The following is a 20,698-nucleotide window of genomic DNA, read 5'->3' as shown; positions in this document are numbered from 1 at the left end:
TATACAGGATGCACTTCAGAAGTAGACGAGACCATTACTATATCTGTGCCCAACACAAAAACTTTTCATGCATAGTTGAACTGGATTTTAAAAGAATAATCTTATAATTTGTCATACAAAACCAAAACACTTCCAAAGCGAGAGAGCAATAAAATTAAGTTTCAAAATTTAAGTATTGACTAACATTAATATGATACTAGTGGCATAAAATACTTCTATTTGGAAACTACTTTCAAAAAAAATTTTCTCAAAAATACACCTGGAGTCTTTCTCCCCAAGAAAAATATCCTGGTGTGGTTCTCCCAAACTGCTGCAGTGCCTTAAATTTAATTGCCTGCTAAGTATGCTATCTCCTAACAGTTTTGACAATTGTCATTCCCTTAACACGTCTATCAAAAGCAGTAAGCAGGGCCCCAGTTTCTGTACTCCCACAAAAAAATAACACCCATATGTGTTGCCCAAACTCATTCTCAGTCATCCCGTGGTATAGACAAAAGCCATTTAGCTGGTGAATCTGACCAAAAAGGAAAAATTGGACAGCAGGCGATCGCTCACAAAACATGGACTAGACACAACTATTTGAACTGAATCTAAATTGGAGATCCCAGTTTGGGTGCTCAACAATTGTAAACATCACTTGCTTTCAGAGGTACTATGTATAGCCTCATTACTACACTCATTTCTTGTGTGAAAGCCAGAAAAATTAACTTATTTCTCCTTACTCCTCAAAACATGCAGGTGACATATAAAAATGGTCATAAAAGTGGTCATAAGTGATCTTCGAAAGAACATTATGGCTGCAAAAGTCATTCAGATATGCTTTAACTCACTGGCCACAGTTGTTGAGGATGTTGGAATTCCACTTAGACATTCTTCTTGCAGACCAAAGTAGCCTATGCAATCACCAACACATCTAGCTGGGTTAATGTCTTAGCAAAATGGAAAGGTCAAAATAAAAACTTGACAAGCCACCTGCCTTTCTAATGTAAACACTACAAGAGATAAATTAAACAGATTTGGTACCAGCCCTGTGGATCAGGTCAGAGTAGTTAATGGCATATGTGGTATAGAAATGAAGGATGGACTTTGAAAGGAAACAATTTTGAATGGGTTTATCCTGTTTCAGCTTGTCTTTTGAGAACTGCCAGATTCCAGATATTCCATAAACAATGGACTATCTTTTCAAGGATATAATGCAGTAAACAAACTTGTCTCCCTGTATCACAGGGAAGACTTATTTGCATGTCTCCATGCAGCCAAAGGTTGAATGGCTTTGCTAGCAGTCCCTGCATAAAATTGGAAGTTTCTTAAGCTCAAGATTCCTTAACTGTGACACAGACTAACACGTGCAGCATTTCCATGGACCTGGAGGACAGGAAACCTATGTAACCATGAATCTCTTGCTGCCTGCTGTGCCATGAGTAATACAATCCTTCCTCTCTAAAGGAGAAGTTGTCAGCCAGCATCTATAAAAATGGCAACTGACAAGCAGGGTAAAATCCAACACTCCATAATTCTTTTTTTTTTTTTTAAAGACTTATTTTATTTATTTATACAAGCACTGGGTACAGTCAGAAGCACGGGAGGGTGAGAGAATTCACCAGAGCCAGAGCGGGGAACAGAACAGACAGACTGACGAAATACACTGCTGAGGGGAGCAGCAGGCGCAGCAGGAGAGGTCTGTCTCACCAACTGGGACCCTCGAGGGTGGCCGGGGATGGAACTGGCGCTGCAGAGGCTGCCGGCAGCTTCACAGCCCAGCGCTCAACCACTGCGCCACCAGGGGAGGCCCACTCCATAATTCTTAACAGATGTTATATTTTGTCAAATGATTTTTACATCTACTGAGATAATTATATGGATTTTTGTTTAGTCTGTTAATTGGTGAATTACATTGATTCTTGAATGCTAAACCAATTCTGAATTCCTAGGACAAACCCCAGTCAGGATGTATTGTCCTTTTAATATATCATTGGATTTGATCTGCTAAAATTTAGTTTAGAATATTTGCATCTGTTGATGAATATAGTTCAGTAGTTTCCTTTTATGTCTTTCTTATGCCATTATCACAGAATGAGTTGGCAAGTATTCCTTCCTCTCCATTTTTTGAAAGGTTTGTGCAGAACTGGCATTATTTAGTCCATAAATATTTGATAGAATTCATAAGTGAAGCCATTTTGGTTATCTTTCTTTATGGGAAGATTTTATTTAATTAGATTTATTTTTATGCATAAAAGAGCTGGGGTGGAGGTCGGAGGTGTGGGGGGTGAGAGGATTCACCAGAGACAGTGCGGAGAAGAACAGGCAAATCTACTGAAATACACTGCTGAGGGGAGCAGCGGACAAAACAGGCAAGGTCTGCTTCGCCATGTGGATCAGCTCACTGGCCAGGGATGGAATTCATGCTGCAATGGCTGCTGACAGCTTGACAGCCCTGACTTTAACCCCTGCACCACTAGGGAGGCCCTAGTGGTGGGAAGATCTCAAATTACAATTTCAATTTCTTATGTAAGGCTGCAGTGGTTATCTATTTCTTGAATAAGCGTCATAATTTGTGTTTTAAAAGGAATCCATACATTTCATACAAGTTGTCAAACTTATTGCCATAAATTTGTTCAGAATACACCCTCATTATTCTTTTAATATCTAAACAATCTAGTGCTGTCAGCTCTTCTAATTTGTATCTCATTTTTCTGATCAGTCTAACTAAAGGATTTTCCATTTTATTGATCTTTAGGAAATCAACTTTTGGTTTCACTGATTTTTTTGTTTGTTTCACTAATTTAATTCTGGTCTTTATTATTTCCCTTGATCTGCTTTACTTTAGACTTAATTTATCCATTTTTGAAGTTTCTCAAAGTGAAAGCTGGGGGTCATTGATTTGTTGCAGGAAAAGTAAAACCAGTTCCTATTACCATACATTGGCAGAAAGCAGAAGTTTACAGCTTCTAATTTTATAGAAGACTGTCAGTTTTATAGAAGACTGATGCATTTATGTATTATGTATGCAACACACCAAATAAAAGTATAGTTCTACCCTATCTGTTCCTTAATTTAATAAGAACTTTCTTTTGCCAACATACTGTATTCCACCAAAATTTGTCTTGAGTCACTGCATCCACAACTAGTGTCCCCTTCAATGATGAAACTTTTAAAATAAATTTATAATACAATTCATAATGCAGGATATTTTACTTTTGAAAGATCTTCTGAAAGCTTTTTTAAATGCATGAATTAGATGAGAAAAAAATCATAGTAATGAACTTATTATTTTCTCTTTGAATTATCTGATAATAAACAACTACCATCATTTAGTTTCTTACAAAGTTCTCCTGCTAAAAGAGTCAAGCCTTTAATAGCTATTATTCATGTTTCTTAAGTGCAGGTACAAAAGGTATATTGACATACCACTCTCTTACACATACTTTATTTAAATCATTTTTAATTCCAAATTTTCTGCACAAATGAAACAAAAGCTGTAAATGGAGTGGATTAATAAACTTCCCTAGTACAAAATTTCTTTGACTTTAAAATGTCATAAGTTAAGGTTTTGAAAAGTAATATATACACCTAAACCTGCAGACATCTCAAACCTGTATGTCCAAAACTGGACCCACCTTCTTGTCCATGAAGCCTCCTCTCTTACTTAGTCCTCTCACCACTCAAGCTAGAAAACAGGAAGTCTCTTTCACCTTTTTCCCTAGATCCAGTCTATCAGTACCTGTTGACTTAAATATATTAAAATTGTTGAATGTACCCCCTCCTCTCTAACCCACTACTTCATGAAAGCCAATCATCTCAGACGCAGTCCATTTTAAGAGACTTCCAGTACCTCTCAATTCATTCTAGTCCAGACTACACAGTACACAAAGTAAACCTTTTTTAATTTAAAAAAATGTCATTTCAGCATTTAAATTCTTTGACAGCTAAGTCTCCAGTGACTACCAGACAATCCAAACTATACAAAATGGCATACCATCTGGCCTCAGTTTATCTTTTCTGCTCCAGACTGAAATACTCCAGTTTGTTACATTGTGCTTTAGTCACTTTGACTTTAAAATGTCACTTTGACTTTAAAATTTGGTCCCTAAGTCATATATTTTAACATCACTAATACGTATGTTTTTCCTTCTGCCTGTGCTCTTCCACCTGCTCTTACAACATTTTGCTCATACTCTAACACAACAATCAATACACCATATTAGAGTTTATCAGTTCTTCAGAATCGTCATGGTTTATTCGCATTAAATATTCCCAAACTCTACCAGTGTGCCAAAATATAATGGAACAAAATATGCTTAATGAGATTCCAAATACTCAACTATGGATGAGACTCTATCAACGTTTAATTTTTACCCCTAAGCCTAAGTTTTACACAGAGTAGCTACAATTCACAATCCTTGTGCAAATGAACAGATAAAAATACAGTACCTACAGAGGAGGGGCAGGGAAGGATAAAAAGCCAAATATGTTGAGTATTCAGGAGGGACGGCAAGGAATATGCAACAGAGATATTACGAGGAGAGGATGTGGCAACAGCTCAAGAAAACACACTTCACCGGAAGCCAGAAACCAGCCGGGAGCGAAAAGAACCGGCGAGGTGGCCTAGCAGTCCCAGGCGGCAGGCGCGCGTGGACGCCCCGCGGAGCGAGGGGCACACTCGCGCTGTTCTGCTTCCAACAACTAGAACCTCGGGTTTCGGGGAGGCTTGGGACTCAGGACACCCGACCCTAGAGAAAGCGCACCACACCCTAGCTTGCCCTGCGGGACCGGTGGCCTGGACACCTGGGCACCGGCGCCCGGGACCGGAGCGCCCGCAGACCAGGGCGGCGGGAAGGGGCGCAGCAGCGCAGAAGCCTGGGGGGACTCGGGGCGCCGGGGCATGGCGTGGAGTGCCGAGTCCGGGGGACACAGCGACACACGAGCCAGGCGGGATCCTTGCCCTCGTGGTGTGGCTCTCCAAATGCCGGAGGAAGCGTGACTGCCCCGGGCTGAGGAGCGGGCGGGAGCCCAGCCTTCCCCCTCCCCGACTCCAGGTTCCCCGAGGCGCCCCCTCTAAGAGCCGCGGGTGGGAGGTGGCCGCAGGGCACCAGCTTGGGCCTCTTCCCGTGACCCCCGGCCCAGGACAGTCCCCTTGGCTCTCACCGAATCCTTTAATGAGCTCGGTGAAGACCCCGGGGTCGCTTTCCATGAGGCACCACTCCCCGGCATTGCCCGTCATGGCCCCGGCCACACACCGCCCCGCTCCACCTCTCGCTCCGGCCGCCCCCCGCACCAGCAGCCACCGGACAGCGATCTCGGCAAACCCGCCGCCGAGCTCGTCTTCCCTACGTCACCCCGCCTACTTCCCGACAGCCTCCGGGCGCCGTCACCTGCAGCGCGACAGAGCGCGGGAGGACGCTCTAGCCACCCCAGAGACGTCGAAACCCGTCTTAGGCCGTGCAGCACCCGTAGCGGATTAGGGAGGCGGAGCCGAGGCGAAGAGGCGGGCATTCGGCGCGCCGGGGAGGTAACATCCGGGATCCTCGCCCGCCGCCAGGGGGCGGGGCAGGGGCGGGGCAGGGGCGGGGCAAGGGGCGGGACTCGCTCCCGGGAACCGAACCTGGAGGCCCGGGCGGCGGCGGCGGTGCTGGAGTTGCAGCTTCCCCGCCCGTCGGGCCGCTTCCTCGGCGCCTTTCCCGCTGCGCAGGGCTTCTCCCTGGGGCGCCGCGGCGGCGGAGGCCCGACCGCCGAGCACAGGTGAGGGAACGGCGGGCGGCCGGCTGGGGGTCCTTTGTGCGGTCTCAGGCGGCCTCCCTGCCCCTACCCGCGTCCTGGCGGCGGCGGCCGAAGCAAACCATCGAGGGCCCGGCCGGGCCGCGCTAACGGGGCCAGCTGAGCTGTGGAGCCCGCCGAGCCGGCCGGGGCGGACCCCCGAGGGCGGGCCCTTCCCAAACGCGAACCGCCGCGGCTGGTGCCTGCAGGGCTGCGCCCAGGCCGGCGCCCGGAGGCCCCGCGTTACTCCTCCTCTTCCTCCTCCCGCCGTCTCGGCCAGGAGAGGCGTCGCCCGGGATCTGGGTGTCGGGAAGAAGGAGCTTTGTGGGAATAAGGCCGGCGAATTGGTCCTGGAGGGAAGGGCGAGGCAGAGGGAGGAAGGTCTGTGCGAGATTCTGGACGGGTGTTTGCCTCAAAGGCAACGGGATTGAAAATGCGTGGTGTTAGTAAGCTGCAAACACTCCTGATGGTGCTGAAGTTAAGTGATGAGTGAAGCCGAAAATGGCACTTTTCACTGGATCACGAAATGGTCCTCCTTCAGCAGGTTCTTCAGGAATGCTGGTGTTAGGGTGAAAGTCGAGTAAGGATGTGTTGATGAAGCTGCAAGTTCCAAGAAGGGCCTTTGGCTTTCAGAGAAAAAATGCTTTGGTGGATAACACTCCAATTCCTTGCTTTTCGAGCTCGTGACCGCTGCCCTGCAGTTAGGAAGCGTTGTGTTACTAACTCTGTAAAACCGCAAAATAAACATCGACTTTACTGAGCGAAATCCACAGGAAGGCTTTTATCTTAAAACAAGCATGACTGTGTTGGAAGAGGAGCTGAATTTTGTATTCAGTGTTTGATTAAGACAAAAATTGAAACTTCCTTTAAGTTTTTCCCTGCGAGATTGTGCCCCCAAACCGGGGGCCTTCTGTTGGGTATCTTGCGCTATTAAGTATTCTGAAGTCAAGTTTGTGAGGCACAGAGGGTCTTTATTAAGAGCCATACTGGAATGAGTGTCCCCGTAATCCAAAGCTGTTTGCAGTAATTTGTGGTTATTTTAAAAATCTGTCATACTGCTGTGAACTTGAAAGTGTTTTTTGTGCCCAATCAATAGATCAAAACTAACATTTATTTGATTCCCGACTTAATGAGTGTTGTGGAAAATTTAGTCCTTGATGCATCCTAGAAATAATCAGAAAGAGGAGTTAAAATTTTTAATTATATTGTTAACCTTTGGCCCTAAGAGTTCACATAAAAATCCAAATTTCCAGTTCTTTGGAAAAAATGAGGTCTGGCACATTAGACACATATAACATGGCAGCCGGTTTGCTTAAGATGCATGCCTTCATGCTGTCACATGTTGCACAGACAACATGCTGTCACATGTTTGCCCAGTTGCTCACCATTTTTTATCGCCTCACACTTGACTTGATCTACTCATGTCCATTGCCAGTCTGAATGATGGTTACTGGAATTCCTGGCACCAGTTTTTTGTATTGTTGTGTCTTTTAAACTGTCCTGTTTAAAAGTCACCTCTTGGGATGAAAGGTAGTATCTTCCACTAACAAATCATCAAGAGACTTTGAAGAACTATTCAGGTGCATACATTGAAGAAAAGTGGAATCCTTAAAAATAATGTAGTATTAGTCCTGTAAAACATACTCTGAATATTCCAGGTCTAATGAATATAAAACAGAAAGAAGTTCTGTTAATCCATACTGTGTAGTACAAGAAATCACTGCTTGTTTTTATGTTTTGTTTTGTTTTGTTTTGTTTTGTTTTAAAGGTTTATTTATTTATTGGGCCTCCCCTGGTGGTGCAGCGGTTGAGCACTGAGCTGCGAAACTGCCCACAGCTTCTACAGTGCCAGTTAGATCCCCGGCCACCGGTGAGGGTCCCACATGGCGTGACATACCCTCTCCTGCCCCGCCCGCTGCTTCCCTCAGCAGTGTATTTCCAGTCTGCCTGTTCTATTCCCCACTCTGGCTCTGGTAAATTCTCTCACCCTCCCGAGCTTCTGACTGTACCCAGTGCTTGTATAAATAAGTAAATAAATAAATGAATAAATAAATAAATAAGGTTTATTTATTTATGCATACAAGAGCTGGGGTACAGGCCAGAGATATGGGGGGGTGAGAGGATTCACCAGAGACAGAGTGGGAAACAGAACAGGCAGACTGACAAAATACACTGCTGAGGGGAACAGCGGGCAAGACAGTAGAGATATGCTGCGCCATGTGGGTACCTCTGTGGCCCATGACACTACTTTATTCTGGTTTTCTTTAACTCTGTGTGCCCCTCCTTTTTCTCCTTTAAGGGGGCCTTTTTCCCCCATAGGTCTTATTTGGGAATGTTCACTAGGATTCCATCCTTAGTTTTCCCCAAAAAATATGAACATGCTCAATCTTGTATCATCTTCAAAACAAACTTTCTTTTGATCTGTGTTCCTTATTCCATCTATGCTGCTATACTCAGACCGTTCCATTTGTAAAATTGAAAGACACCGAGCAAGATTTCTAAATCCCCTTTCTGAGATACCGTTCCCCAAACTTTATATTCCACTTTTTCAGTTTCCCTTCTTTGTGCAAGTCTTCCTGGATTATTGAGACAGCATTATTTTAGCCTTTGCTCATTCACAGTAGTCTACTGTAGGAACGCTTAATTGCAGTTTGCTGCATTTGGTGTTTTTTCTGCCTCACCAAAGAGACTATGATTTCCCTGAGGGCAGAAAAAAATTTCACCTTTTCCTTTTTAAAGATTTATTCATTTATGTATATAATAACTGGGGTATAGGCCAGAGGTGCAGGGTGGGGGGAGGTGTTAGAGGATTCACCAGAGACAGAGTGGGGAACAGAACAGGCAGATCGACTGAAATACACTGCTGAGGGAAGCAGCAGGTGAGGCCGGAGAGGTCTGCTGTGCCATGTGGGTCAGTTCCCTGGCCTGGGGTCATGCTGCAGCAGCTGTGGGTAGCTTCATAGTGCTGCACTTAACCCTTGCACCTCCAGGGAGGCCCCCAAATTTTTTACCTTTATCATGAAACAGGAATAACTTCATTGTCATGCACATAGTTTGTGGTAAATGTTTGTTGAAGTTTTTCTGTTGGTTTTTTGTTTGCCACAGGGAGAAGCCCAGTGTACTATAATGATAACTGCAGGCACCTGAATAAACAACTGTACAGTAGTGAGAGTAGCAGGAGACTGGTGGAGTGTAGACAACTGTGGTTGTTTCATTAGGTAGGAATATTGTTGCCAGGCAGCTAGTTCCAATAGCTTTAGGTATAATGAAGGAAGAAAGTGTGAAAGTTCAGATGACATAAACTATAAATCAGCTCTGTTAATGGAATGTTAATCAGGATCCTCTCAACTATAGGTAACAGAAAACTTACAAATTTACTTAATGATACATTTATTATATATTAGGAAATTTGTAAGTAGGTCACAGGTAGATACATGATATCAAGGATCCAGGTTCCCTTTTTTTTTCCTTCGACTGCCCTTTTAAGTAGGTATGTTCTCTTAAACTGGCTCCCTGATAGGGCCTCCCAGGTAGCGCAGCCATTGAGAGCTGGGTTGCGAGGCTGCCCACAGCCTCTGCAGCGCCAGTTCGATCCCCAGCCACCGGCAAGGGTCCCACAAAAAAAAAAAAACCTGGCTCCCTGATAGCTGAAGGTAGCTGCCACCATTCTAGGTGTGTATAGTATCAAGACAGAAAACAGAACATTCTTTCTTAAGAGCCCAATTCTTTTTAAGAATAAAAGAATATAGATTTAACATGTCACACTGGCTGGAGTTTTGACATGCCCAATGCCTGTACCAGTCACATGCACGAAGAATGATGATAACTTGTGGTACATACAAATGCTTGTTCCTCACCCCAGACTTGATGATTAAGAAACTTTGGAAGTGGTGGATAGAACCCACCATTGTATATTTTAACAATCACTTCACGTCATTTTGATACACACGTTTTGAGAACCACTGGATTAGAGCAATCAAAATTCAATCTTTCAGGCTAGGCAAAAGCCTCGCCTTCCATGGAAAACTTGACTGCTTAAAAAAGGATAGGAGAAAGGAGGGAGGGAAAAAATGGATGTTGGATACTCAACCTATTCAGGAATAAAGATTTTTCTTAGTGTCAGCTACTAGTACTGCCCTCCCTGCCCATTGATTCTTCTCTCTCTAGGCCTCAAGACCCCTACTCCGGCATGCCTGCTTAGTCTCTGAAGCAACAGACTATCACTTAAAAATATGGCTTCTTAGTTTTTACTTCTGATTATCATACATCACTTACTACAGACTACAATAACAGATTTCAACAAACACAGATCAATAAATATCGTTTGCCTTTTTATAACTTACTGTTTCTGTCTAGCTGTAATAACATTATGCTTTTTTTGGATAGGTTTCCTAAAAGAGAAACCTGGAAAAGAGAGAAAAATGGAAGAATCAGTAAACCAAATGCAACCACTGAATGAGAAGCAGATCGCCAATTCTGAAGATGGCTACGTGTGGCAAGTCACTGATATGAATCGACTACATCGATTCTTATGTTTTGGTTCTGAAGGTGGAACCTACTATATTAAAGAACAGAAACTGGGCCTTGAAAATGCTGAAGCTCTAATTAGATTGATTGAAGATGGCAGAGGATGTGAAGTAATACAAGAAATAAAGTCATTTAGTCAAGAAGGTAGAACCGCAAAGCAGGAGCCTATGCTCTTTGCGCTGGCCATTTGTTCCCAGTGTTCTGACATAAGCACAAAACAAGCTGCATTTAAAGCTGTGTCTGAAGTTTGTCGCATTCCTACACATCTATTTACTTTTATCCAGTTTAAGAAAGATCTGAAGGAAAGCATGAAATGTGGCATGTGGGGTCGAGCCCTCAGAAAGGCCATAGCAGACTGGTACAATGACAAAGGTGGCATGGCCCTTGCTCTGGCAGTTACCAAGTATAAACAGAGAAATGGCTGGTCTCACAAAGATTTATTAAGGTTGTCACATCTTAAACCTTCCAATGAAGGTAAGCATAAGATCTTCTTAAGGGTCGGGTTGAGGGTGAAGATACCTAATAAACAGCAAATTTTTATTTGACATAATTGTGCATTTTCTAGAAATAGCCTTTCATTCTTGAAACACACTGGTTAATTCAAATATGTTTAATGCCAACCTGGAATTAAACATCTACCACTGGCTATCCAGACATTAATTTATAATCAATAATCAAATCAAAGATTTACAGATTAATATTCCAAATCTTAAATAAATGTCACCATGCTATCCAGCATGTGCACCCAGGTGATTTTGGACTATGTAATCAGCATGGACGTGATTCAGGTTGTAAATGAAACAGCTCCTTGTCAGTAGATGACAAATAGCCAGGCTGTACTGCTCTAGGCCCTTACCATTTTTTTTCCCTCCCTGTCTTCCTAGGACATATGTTCCATGGAACCTAAAGGCTACCTGAAATAGTGCTGAACTTAACAATTCAGGATGTTAATTGTCTCCAACCAGTCAGCCAGGGGACATGGTAACTTGGGACAGTTTTTCTTATGTCTATGGGAGAGACTTTTGAGAAGTTAGTTGGATTTATAGTAATTATATAGATCTTCTTAGAAGGGAAATCAGAAAAATTTGGGGGCCGGAATAATTTCAAGTATGAATTTCTACAATAATCAACATACCTAAAATTTACATTTTTTTTTTACACCAGAAATGAAACTTGAAAAAAGCAGCTGCTCAGATGAGTTCAAATTTCCATGCTGCCAATTACTTTTTGTCTGTAAGCCAAACAGCTTAGCCTTTGAGTTTCTGTATCTCATCTTTTTAAAAGAGGAAAGGGATAACCCTTTCAATTATTGTGACTAAATATACCATGTATATCAACATACTTACCACCCCATAGTATAATAGGTGTAAAATAGAAGTGTAATATTGTTTCCCTACCCTTCCTGTCCATGTTATATGAAGATGTAGTATCTTCATAACAGAATCTCCTCAGTAATTCCTAATTTATCATATTTTTACTATGAATGGACTCTTTCAAATGAAATTTAAGCAATAAATTAGTGTAAAAGTCATGCATAACTTTTATATTTTGGTTTTTTATTTGTTTTTAGCTGAAAAATACAGAAAAATATAATGCGGAAAGTAGGTGTCCTGCCTTTCGTAAGATTTCACTATAGGTGAAAGTGTAAATTACTCTAAACTTTTCCTAAACATATAGTATTTTTTTTATTTTTTATATATTCCTTTGTTTCAGTTAAAAGCACATTACTGTTGCTTTTTCAAGTCAGTAGAAATAGTTTTATACATAAACACAGTTACATGAATATACTATGATTCATTTCACTCTTATCAGTGACAGCTTTTTATACTATTATAAAAACTTACTGTGATAAAACTTGCACAAATTTTTTTTAATGGTTAAATTTACAAATAGTATAGGAAAGTGGCCAGATTCCCATCTTTGAACATTGACGTTACTATTGATTTTTTAATCTTTGCCTGAAGAATAGGTGATAAGTTTTATGTTGTTATTTGCCTTTGTAGTTTTGGACAAAACCTCGTCTTTTTGTGTGCTTACTGTTTGTAATTTTTTTTGTGGGTTATATCATATCTTTGCACCTTTTTTGTTTTCTTTTTATTGTGGTAAGAAAAACACCTGGGCCTCCCCGGTGGCGCAGTGGGTTGAGCACCATGCTATGAAGCTGTCCGCAGTCTCAACAGTGTGGGTTCTATCCCCGCCGGCCGGCAAGAATCCCACATTGTGCTGCAGATCTCTCCTGTTGCTCCTGCTGCTCCCCTCAGCAGTGTGTTTCTGTCATCTGCCTGTTCTGTTCCCCGCTCTGTCTCTGGTGAATCCTCTCACCCTCCCGTGCCTCTGGCCTATACCCCAGCTATTGTATAAAAATAAATAAATCTTACAACAAAAAAAGGAAAACACCTAACAAATAATACCATCTTACCCATTTTTAAGTTTATAATTTAGTAGTGTCAGGTATATTCACATTGTTTTGAAAAGATCTCCAGGACTTATTCTTGCAAATTTGAAGTTCTGTATGATTTAAATAACAAATCCCCTTAGTCTTCTCCCGCAAGCCCTTGGTAACCACCATTCAGCTTTCTGTAGCTTCAAGTTTGACTATCTTAGGTGAGTACACACATGATTTTTTAAAATTTACGTAATCACAGAATCCCAGAGTTGAAAAATCTCTTGACAGTACATTCCACCTTTTACATTTCAGATTCAGTAACCTCTGCTTTTTAGTATCTTTGCCTTTTTGCCATTGAGTTACTATTCTTTTTAATACAGATAATAGTCACCATTAATTCTCTCAAGAATTTATTGATTACCTACTATGGACGGACACTGATCAAAGAACTTGGGGCACATAAGAATTTATTATACATTATGTACATTCTTTCCATTTTTCTTTTTTTTTATGCGGGGTGGTTGTTTCTGGTGCAATAAAATTTGAGTTTTAATGTAATCAGATTTAGCTATGTTTTTCTTCATAGGTTTATGTTACATTTAGAATGGCCTTTTCTAACCTAAAGTCATCAAAATATTTACATATGGTCTTTTTTTGCCTAATGTATTCATGTTTTAATATTTTTCGTTTAAATCTTTGATCTATTACGTGAAGAATGTAGGAATCCAGCTTTATTTCTTAAAATACTGCTTGGTAGTGTGGAACAAGTACTGGACCAGAAGGAAAAACACCTAAGTGCTAGTTCTAATTCAACAAATCAGTTTCTAAATTTTTGCTAATATTCTGGTCTTCAGTCTAATAAATGAGTTATTCCCTAACTTAATTCCCATATCTCAGATTCTTACATTTTTGAGGACATTATGATAATAGCAGTATCATGTTCACACATAAAAGATTCCTAGACTTTTCAGAGTAAAATAAATCTGAAAACAGACTATATAAGCTACTAGAATAAGTAATAAAATATTACCTTAATAAAATATTACCTTAAAAAAATAACACCTTAATGAAAAGCATCTTAAAAACAGAACAAGTCAATATGTGATTCAATTAATCAGATGTTTATTTGTACTTCTACTGTGTGACCTCCACAGTTCCAGAGCTTGGACAGAATAAAAATCGTAGTAGACTGCCTTTAAGGAAGTTTTGTTTCAATTGGTAAGATAAAACAGAGGACATGCTCATGTGAAATATTTAAGCATTTAAGGCAATATCAGATTTTGTACTAAAAATTAGTAAGGCTCACAGTTCTTAAAAATTCTTGCGTATTAGCATTAAATTTTGCTCAAAAGATTTAGAGTTTAGAAATAACAGATAAGCTCTGGCTTAGAGGTAGTTTATTTGGCTTGCACAGTATTTTAGGAGGAAATTCATAACAAAAAATTCAGCAAAATCAGAAGACAGCACATAAAAATCCATATTCTGGCTTTTCTTGAAGATAGACTTTTTTGGCAGCACCAAGTCAATATTTCACTAAAACCTTTGTCAAGGCATGTTCTCTTTAGTTCACCGCCTTCTTTTCCCTCATTATATATCCATGGCCTGATAAATTTATTTTAAATACCTTTCCTTTATAGACCTTTAAATTTAAGAATTCAATCCTACTTCCTTTTACAGAAATAAAAAATAAGGCCTAAAATAATCAACTGCATTTTATTGACACACTGTGGGATGCAGCCCTAATTTCTTCAGCACTCCCAGTCCAAAGTTGTAGAGAAAATGAACACATTTCTTACCTTTTTTTAAAATTTGGCCTGTAATGATTTTTAGCTTTAAAAGAAATTTTATTACCTACATACATGTTCACTTTTATCTCTGCTATTCATAAATACATTTTTATTCAACAGCTTAAAGGAACAAGTGAACATGAGGTTGAGATACCTCTGGACCCTTGTGACTTGTCTAAGAATGTGAACCTGAGGGCGACACTATCTACCAAAGTTTCTATGCTGGTGTCTCTCACACACACACACCAAAGTTCAGTAATAAATGATTTAGAACATGAATTTTCAAAATTAAATATTGAGGCAGTTCTGATGGAATAAGTAAAATTAGTTGTTTAAATGTGTTGTTATTGAAAACAGCATGATGGTTTAAAGAAGTTAACTCCTGTGTATATAGATAGTTATGCTTGTTACATAATGCATTCTCAGTAAACATGCTCTTGTGTTTTCACTTGGTGATCCTACATACCTTTTCAATTTTTTATTTTGTTAAAGGACTTGCTATTGTGACCAAATATATTACAAAGGGCTGGAAAGAGGTCCATGAATTGTATAAAGAAAAAGCACTTTCTGTGGAGACTGAAAAATTATTAAAGTATTTGGAAGCTGTAGAAAAAGTGAAGCGCACAAAAGATGACCTGGAAGTCATTCATCTAATAGAAGAGCATAGATTAGTTAGGGAACATCTTCTAACAAATCACTTAAAGTCTAAAGAGGTAAGTAAAAATTAGAATATGTTATCTTGAAATATTTATTTTTTTAAGTTTGATTTATGCATACAAGAACTGGGGTACAGGCCAGAGGTATGAGGAGTGAGAGGATTCACCAGAGACAGAGTGGGGAACAGAACAGGCAGATTGACTGAAATACACTACTGAGGGGAGCAGCAGGTGAGACAGGAGAGTTCTGCTGCACCATGTGGATAGCTCCCTGGCCAGCCGGGAATCAAACTGGAGCTGCAGAGGCTGCCATAGCTTCATAGTACTGTGCTTAACCCCTTGAGCCACCAGGGAGGCCCTGAAATGTTTATTTTTAATGCCTAATAGATACCACAGTAGTTGGCACTCAATAATAAGTGTTGGTTCCACACCAGAAAATATATTGGTTAATTTTCACTGTTAATCGAATTTTTTCTTCGCAATTCATTCATTAAATAGACTTAATTTCTTAACTCTAATAAAGAGCGAACTAATTTTTTTGACAAATCTCTAACCAGTTCACAAATTTTGATTCAGAAAGTCCTCTGAACCCCCAGTGAGAGCCTTAGAGAATATAGTATTAATATTTTTCATATAATTATGTTACAGGCCACCTTCGTGGTGGCCTAGGGGTTAAGTCTCAACACTATCACCCACTCTTATGGCCTGAGTTCAATCCCCGGCCAGGGAGCCAATCCACATGTGGTGCAGCAGACGTCTCTTATCTGGCCACCTGCTCCCCTTAGCGTGTATTTCAGTCAGTCTGCCTGTTCTGCTTGCCATTCTGTCTCTGGTGAATGCTCTCACCTCCCTGTACCTCTGGCCTGTACCCTAGTTCTTGTATATAAATAAAAATAGTGTTACACTGATTCATTTTATTTCCTTGTATTTCTGTTATTGCCATAGGTATGGAAGGCTTTGTTACAAGAAATGCCTCTTACTGCATTACTAAGAAATCTAGGAAAAATGACTGCCAATTCAGTGCTTGAACCAGGAAATTCAGAAGTATCACTAGTATGTGAAAAATTATGTAATGAAAAGTTGTTAAAAAAGGTAAACATTACCTTTGTTAGCTACTTGTAATGGAGAAAGTTGCCTTAATTTTTGAAAAGCAATCTGAAATATTGAGGTGTTCTGATTGTACTTTATAAATGAATGTGTCCTATTTTGTTATAACCATAATCCAAGAAACACAATTAACATTTTTATTTGACTTCTGAATTACACTCTGTCTATCTTGTTTCTAGGCTCGTATACATCCATTTCATGTTTTAATTGCATTAGAAACTTATAAATCAGGTCATGGGCTCAGAGGAAAACTGAAGTGGCATCCTGATGAAGAAATTGTAAAAGCATTGGATGCAGCTTTTTACAAAACTTTCAAGGTAGTGGTTTAATTTTTGTGTTTAAAAAAAAATGGCCAAGAGAAGACTTAGTATCTTTTGTGAAAATACATTTTAAAGGTGATACTAATAGTTTAAATGTCTTTGATGCCTGTTTTAAATTACCAAATTGAAAGCTTTGCATTCTCATGAAGTCCTTTGACTTTGTCCTCTGTCTTCTTAATCTGTGCTGTTGTAGATTTCATCTGTCTTGATAGGAAGTGATTTTTTTATTTTGGAATGAACATCCTGCTTCAGAGCTATAAGTTAAAATGTTTGGTTTTAAAATTTTCATGCTATTCAGCAAAACATTACCAGCCAAATTTAGCAGCACTTTGAAATGATTATACAGGTGAGCTTTATTCTCAAAGATGGTTCAATATATGAAAATCAATAAGTGTAATAAACCATATTAATAGAGTGAAGAGATAAAGCCAAATGATCATTTCAGTTGATTGCAGAAAAAGCATCTGTAAAACTCCAATATTGTTTCATGGTTAAAAAAGTACGCTTAATACAGAAGGAATAGAAGTGAACTTCCTTATTGTGATAAGGTCATTTATTAAAAGCCTATGGCTCTCTCATATTCAAATGATGAAAGAATGAAATCCTTTCCCCTGAAGTTAGGAACAAGAACAAGTATGTCCACATGCAAAAGAATGAAGTTAGAGCATTATTTTACAACATATATAAAAATTAGCTCAAAATTGATGAACTACCTGTATTATGGGCTAAAATTATAAAACTTAGATGTGGCAGTAGATTTAACACCAGAAGCTAAGGCAACAAAAGGAAAAAGAAAAATTGATAGATTTTTAAACTGTTATGCATCAAAGTACATTACCAAAAGGGTAAAGACACAATCTACAGAATGAGAGAAAATATTGCAAGCCTGTAAGGATTTTAAAATCTACAAATGAGCAGCAATAATACAAACAACCAAATTGAAAAATGGACAAACTATTTGAAGAGGTAGTTCTTTCAGGAAGATATACAAATGGCCAATAAGCACATGAAAAGATTCTCAATATTAATCTCCAGTGAAATACAAATCAATACTACTTTGTCCAAGTCACTGGGCTTTTAGGTTGTTCATAAGAATTTTAAACACTTGTTAACTAATTGTAATTCCAAAAATAGAAGACCTTCTTTCTTTGTCTTTTGGATGAAAGATAATAAATATGGTTTGTTAGAAATTTAATCTGGTTCTAATTACGGTGATTGTTTTTAACAGTTGTTTTATTTGTTTTCTCTTTAGACTCTTGAGCCAACTGGAAAACGTTTCTTGCTGGCCGTCGACGTCAGTGCTTCGATGAGCCAGAGAGTTTTGGGTAGCATACTCAATGCCAGTACAGTTGCTGCAGCAATGTGCATGGTGAGAACACCTAAGACAATTTGGAATTTTTGCCATTAAAAAAAAAAATTTACTATGGGACAAAACTGTAACATTAATTATGATCTGGAATTGCATTTTTACTTTTTGTGTCATTTCTTTTTATTTGGCACATTTACTATGTGTACATAATTGTAATAAACATACTTAAAGATAAAGAATAAGTATATTGAGAAAGCATGTCTAAACAGTCGTAATAGAAATTTTTCACTTTTACAACAGAAGATTAAATTATTAATAGTATTTTTGAAGATGTTAATAATGCGTAGAGAAATTGATAAATTTAGAAGATAAATGTCAGGGAACCAACAGTAAAAGCCAAGAGACATTAAAGAGTCAGGCTAGGCTGTCACTGAATAGCAAGTGGCTTCTCTTCTTTAGTCCTTAATACAGTGAGAAGAATATGTATGTAGTAATCCTCCCTTTTCTTCAGTTTGTTTGTCATGGTCAACTGTGTTCCAAAAATATTTCATGGAATAATATAGTTGAGAGAGTCCACTTTCACTTAATCTTTATCATGGAATATTATTACAATTCTGTTTTCTTACTAGTTATTGTTGTTAATCTCTTATTACACCTAACTTATAAACTATATCATGAGTATGTGTATAGAAAAAAATGTTATCTATAGGCTTTGGTCCTACCCATAATTTCAGGCATCTTCTGGGAATCTTGGGGTCACTGCTATACTTGCTTGCTTCAAAGAACTGATGTGAAAACCTGTTTTGTTTTGTTTTGTTTTTTAAGATTTATTTATTTATTTTATACAAGAACCGGGGTACAGGCCAGATGTGCGGGAGGGTGAGAGGATTCACCAGAAACAGAGAGGGAACAGAACAGGCAGACTGACGAAATACACTGCTGAGGGGAGCAGCGGTTGAGGCAGGAGAGATCAGCTGAGCCATGTGGGACCCTCGCCAGCTGGCCAGGATCGAACCAGTGCTGCAGAGGCTGCCAACAGCTTCACAGCGCTGCACTCAACCCGCTGCGCCACCGGGGAAGCCCGAAACCTGTTTCTTTATAAGAGTTCATGAAATTACTTTAAAAGCTATGTTAGTTACAGTGTGCTTCCAAACCAAATTCTAACCTAATTTAGAAACAAGGTATGCATTATATAGTGTTTTATGAACTATAGCTGAATTCTCACAAATCTGCCATTGAATTTTTCAGGTTGTCACACGAACAGAAAAAGATTCATACATAGTTGCTTTTTCAGATGAAATGGTACCATGTCCATTGACTATAGATATGACCTTACAACAGGTTTTAATGGCTATGAATCAGGTAAGAAACTGTTTTATTACATTTACTTAACGTATAATAATTTTATATTGGAGTTGTGTATGGTGTTAGTAAATATGTGAGAAGAAAGCATTTTGACTAAACAAAAATGATAATGTAAAAGGTAGTTTTTTTTTTTTAGGTATTTAATTATTTCAGACATCTCAGCATGGGCAATTTATTTTTAATTCATGTTTTTGTTCTGCGTAGATCCCAGCAGGTGGAACTGATTGTGCTCTTCCGATGATCTGGGCTGAGAAGACGAACACAGCTGCTGATGTCTTCATTGTGTTCACTGATAATGAGACCTTTGCTGGCCGTGTACATCCTGCCGTGGCTCTGAGGGACTATCGAAGGGTAAACAAATTCTAATAATCTTTCTCACCCCAACTAAGATTTGGTTCTCAAACATTCACTGAATTTTTCAAAAATGTTACTGAAAGTAGTTCTGTACCATCAGTAGGAGGAACACGCTGCTAACTTTGGGCTCAGTAGCACTTGAAATCAAAAAGTATTGGCTTTTTTATTAAACTTATGTAATTTATTTCAACCAGTTGCAATTCTGTGTATTACTGAGAATATCCTTTGCAAACAATATTTTTGATATTAGTCAAAATAATTTATCCTTGGTGGCATAGGCGTTAAAGTCTCAGTGCTATCAAGCCATCGCCAGCCACTGCGGCATGAGTTCGATCCCTAGTCAAGGAGCTGACCCATGAGGTGCAGCAGACCTCTCTTGTCTTGCCCATTGCTCCCCTCAGCAGTGTATTTCAATAGTAGATCCATCTGTTTTATTCCCTATTTTGTCTCTGGTGAATCCTCTCACCCCCCACACTTCTGGCCTAGACCTCAGTTCTTGTATGCATAAATAAATAAAATAAATCTTTAAAAAATAATAATAGTTTATTTTACCTTAACTATGAATGTTCTAATGATTCTGTGTGGTCCTTGAAATAGTAAAGTATCATTTCTGGGTTTTGATAAAAGAGTACATAAATTAAAACTGCAGTCTGTGTCTTGAGTTTTATGGATATTTCCATGTTCTTATCAGTGATCTTTGATTTAGCTTTATGTCATAGTAGTAAGCCGCTTCTATATGTCTTAATAATTAACAGTACTAAATAACTTTTAGGGTTTTTACAATAATTACATGAGATAAATTAAAGAACTCATTGTGGTGTCTGACCTAATGTCCACTCAAGTCATTTAACCTTAAATCACAGCTGTAGAAAGCAAGTTCTTACATGCGACTTGTAAAGAAAAGTCAAGACCACACTTCATCTGAGATGTGACTTTATGCACAGCAAAGTCAGAGATCAAAAATTGATAATCCCAGACAAATAAGTGCTTATATTTCAGACAGGTTGTTTACACAAATTTGTTTTCTATTCTGAAGATCATGTAATCTGGCCCTAAAAAATTAGCAGATTTTGTGGAGAGAAAAACATCTGATACTCTAATGAAAAGCTTTGATAGAATTTGTAATATTTTTA

At 39.2% G+C, this 20,698-nt stretch overlaps 2 protein-coding genes across 4 annotated transcripts in view; one reads left to right on the top strand and one right to left on the bottom strand.

The window, feature by feature from the left end:
- UCHL5 (ubiquitin C-terminal hydrolase L5) overlaps window positions 1–5,291 on the bottom strand; it is a 39,389-nt gene extending 34,098 nt beyond the window's left edge. Inside the window, exon 1 of one of the 2 annotated variants that reach the window (XM_037496094.2) lies at window positions 5,146–5,291. In XM_037496094.2, coding sequence (XP_037351991.1) covers window positions 5,146–5,221 — 76 coding nt within the window. In that variant the 5' untranslated portion in view covers window positions 5,222–5,291. The remainder of the gene's footprint in view (window positions 1–5,145) is intronic. The other variant, XM_037496095.2, reaches the window with a different exon arrangement.
- Window positions 5,292–5,632: 341 nt separating this feature from the next.
- The window catches only part of RO60 (Ro60, Y RNA binding protein), a 21,346-nt gene continuing 6,280 nt past the window's right edge, over window positions 5,633–20,698 (top strand). The window contains exons 1-8 of one of the 2 annotated variants that reach the window (XM_037495767.2): window positions 5,633–5,739; window positions 10,141–10,755; window positions 14,947–15,167; window positions 16,056–16,202; window positions 16,397–16,534; window positions 17,790–17,906; window positions 19,095–19,208; window positions 19,416–19,562. In XM_037495767.2, the coding sequence (XP_037351664.1) occupies window positions 10,176–10,755; window positions 14,947–15,167; window positions 16,056–16,202; window positions 16,397–16,534; window positions 17,790–17,906; window positions 19,095–19,208; window positions 19,416–19,562 (1,464 nt within the window). In that variant the 5' untranslated portion in view covers window positions 5,633–5,739; window positions 10,141–10,175. Of the gene's footprint in view, window positions 5,740–10,140; window positions 10,756–11,165; window positions 11,263–14,946; window positions 15,168–16,055; window positions 16,203–16,396; window positions 16,535–17,789; window positions 17,907–19,094; window positions 19,209–19,415; window positions 19,563–20,698 lie in introns of those variants that run through there. The other variant, XM_037495768.2, reaches the window with a different exon arrangement.

Source organism: Talpa occidentalis, unplaced genomic scaffold, assembly GCF_014898055.3.
Source record: "Talpa occidentalis isolate TD23 unplaced genomic scaffold, MPIMG_talOcc4v2.1 talOcc4.8, whole genome shotgun sequence".
Lineage (NCBI taxonomy): Eukaryota > Metazoa > Chordata > Mammalia > Eulipotyphla > Talpidae > Talpa > Talpa occidentalis.
This window is presented reverse-complemented; position numbering and strand designations above follow the sequence as displayed.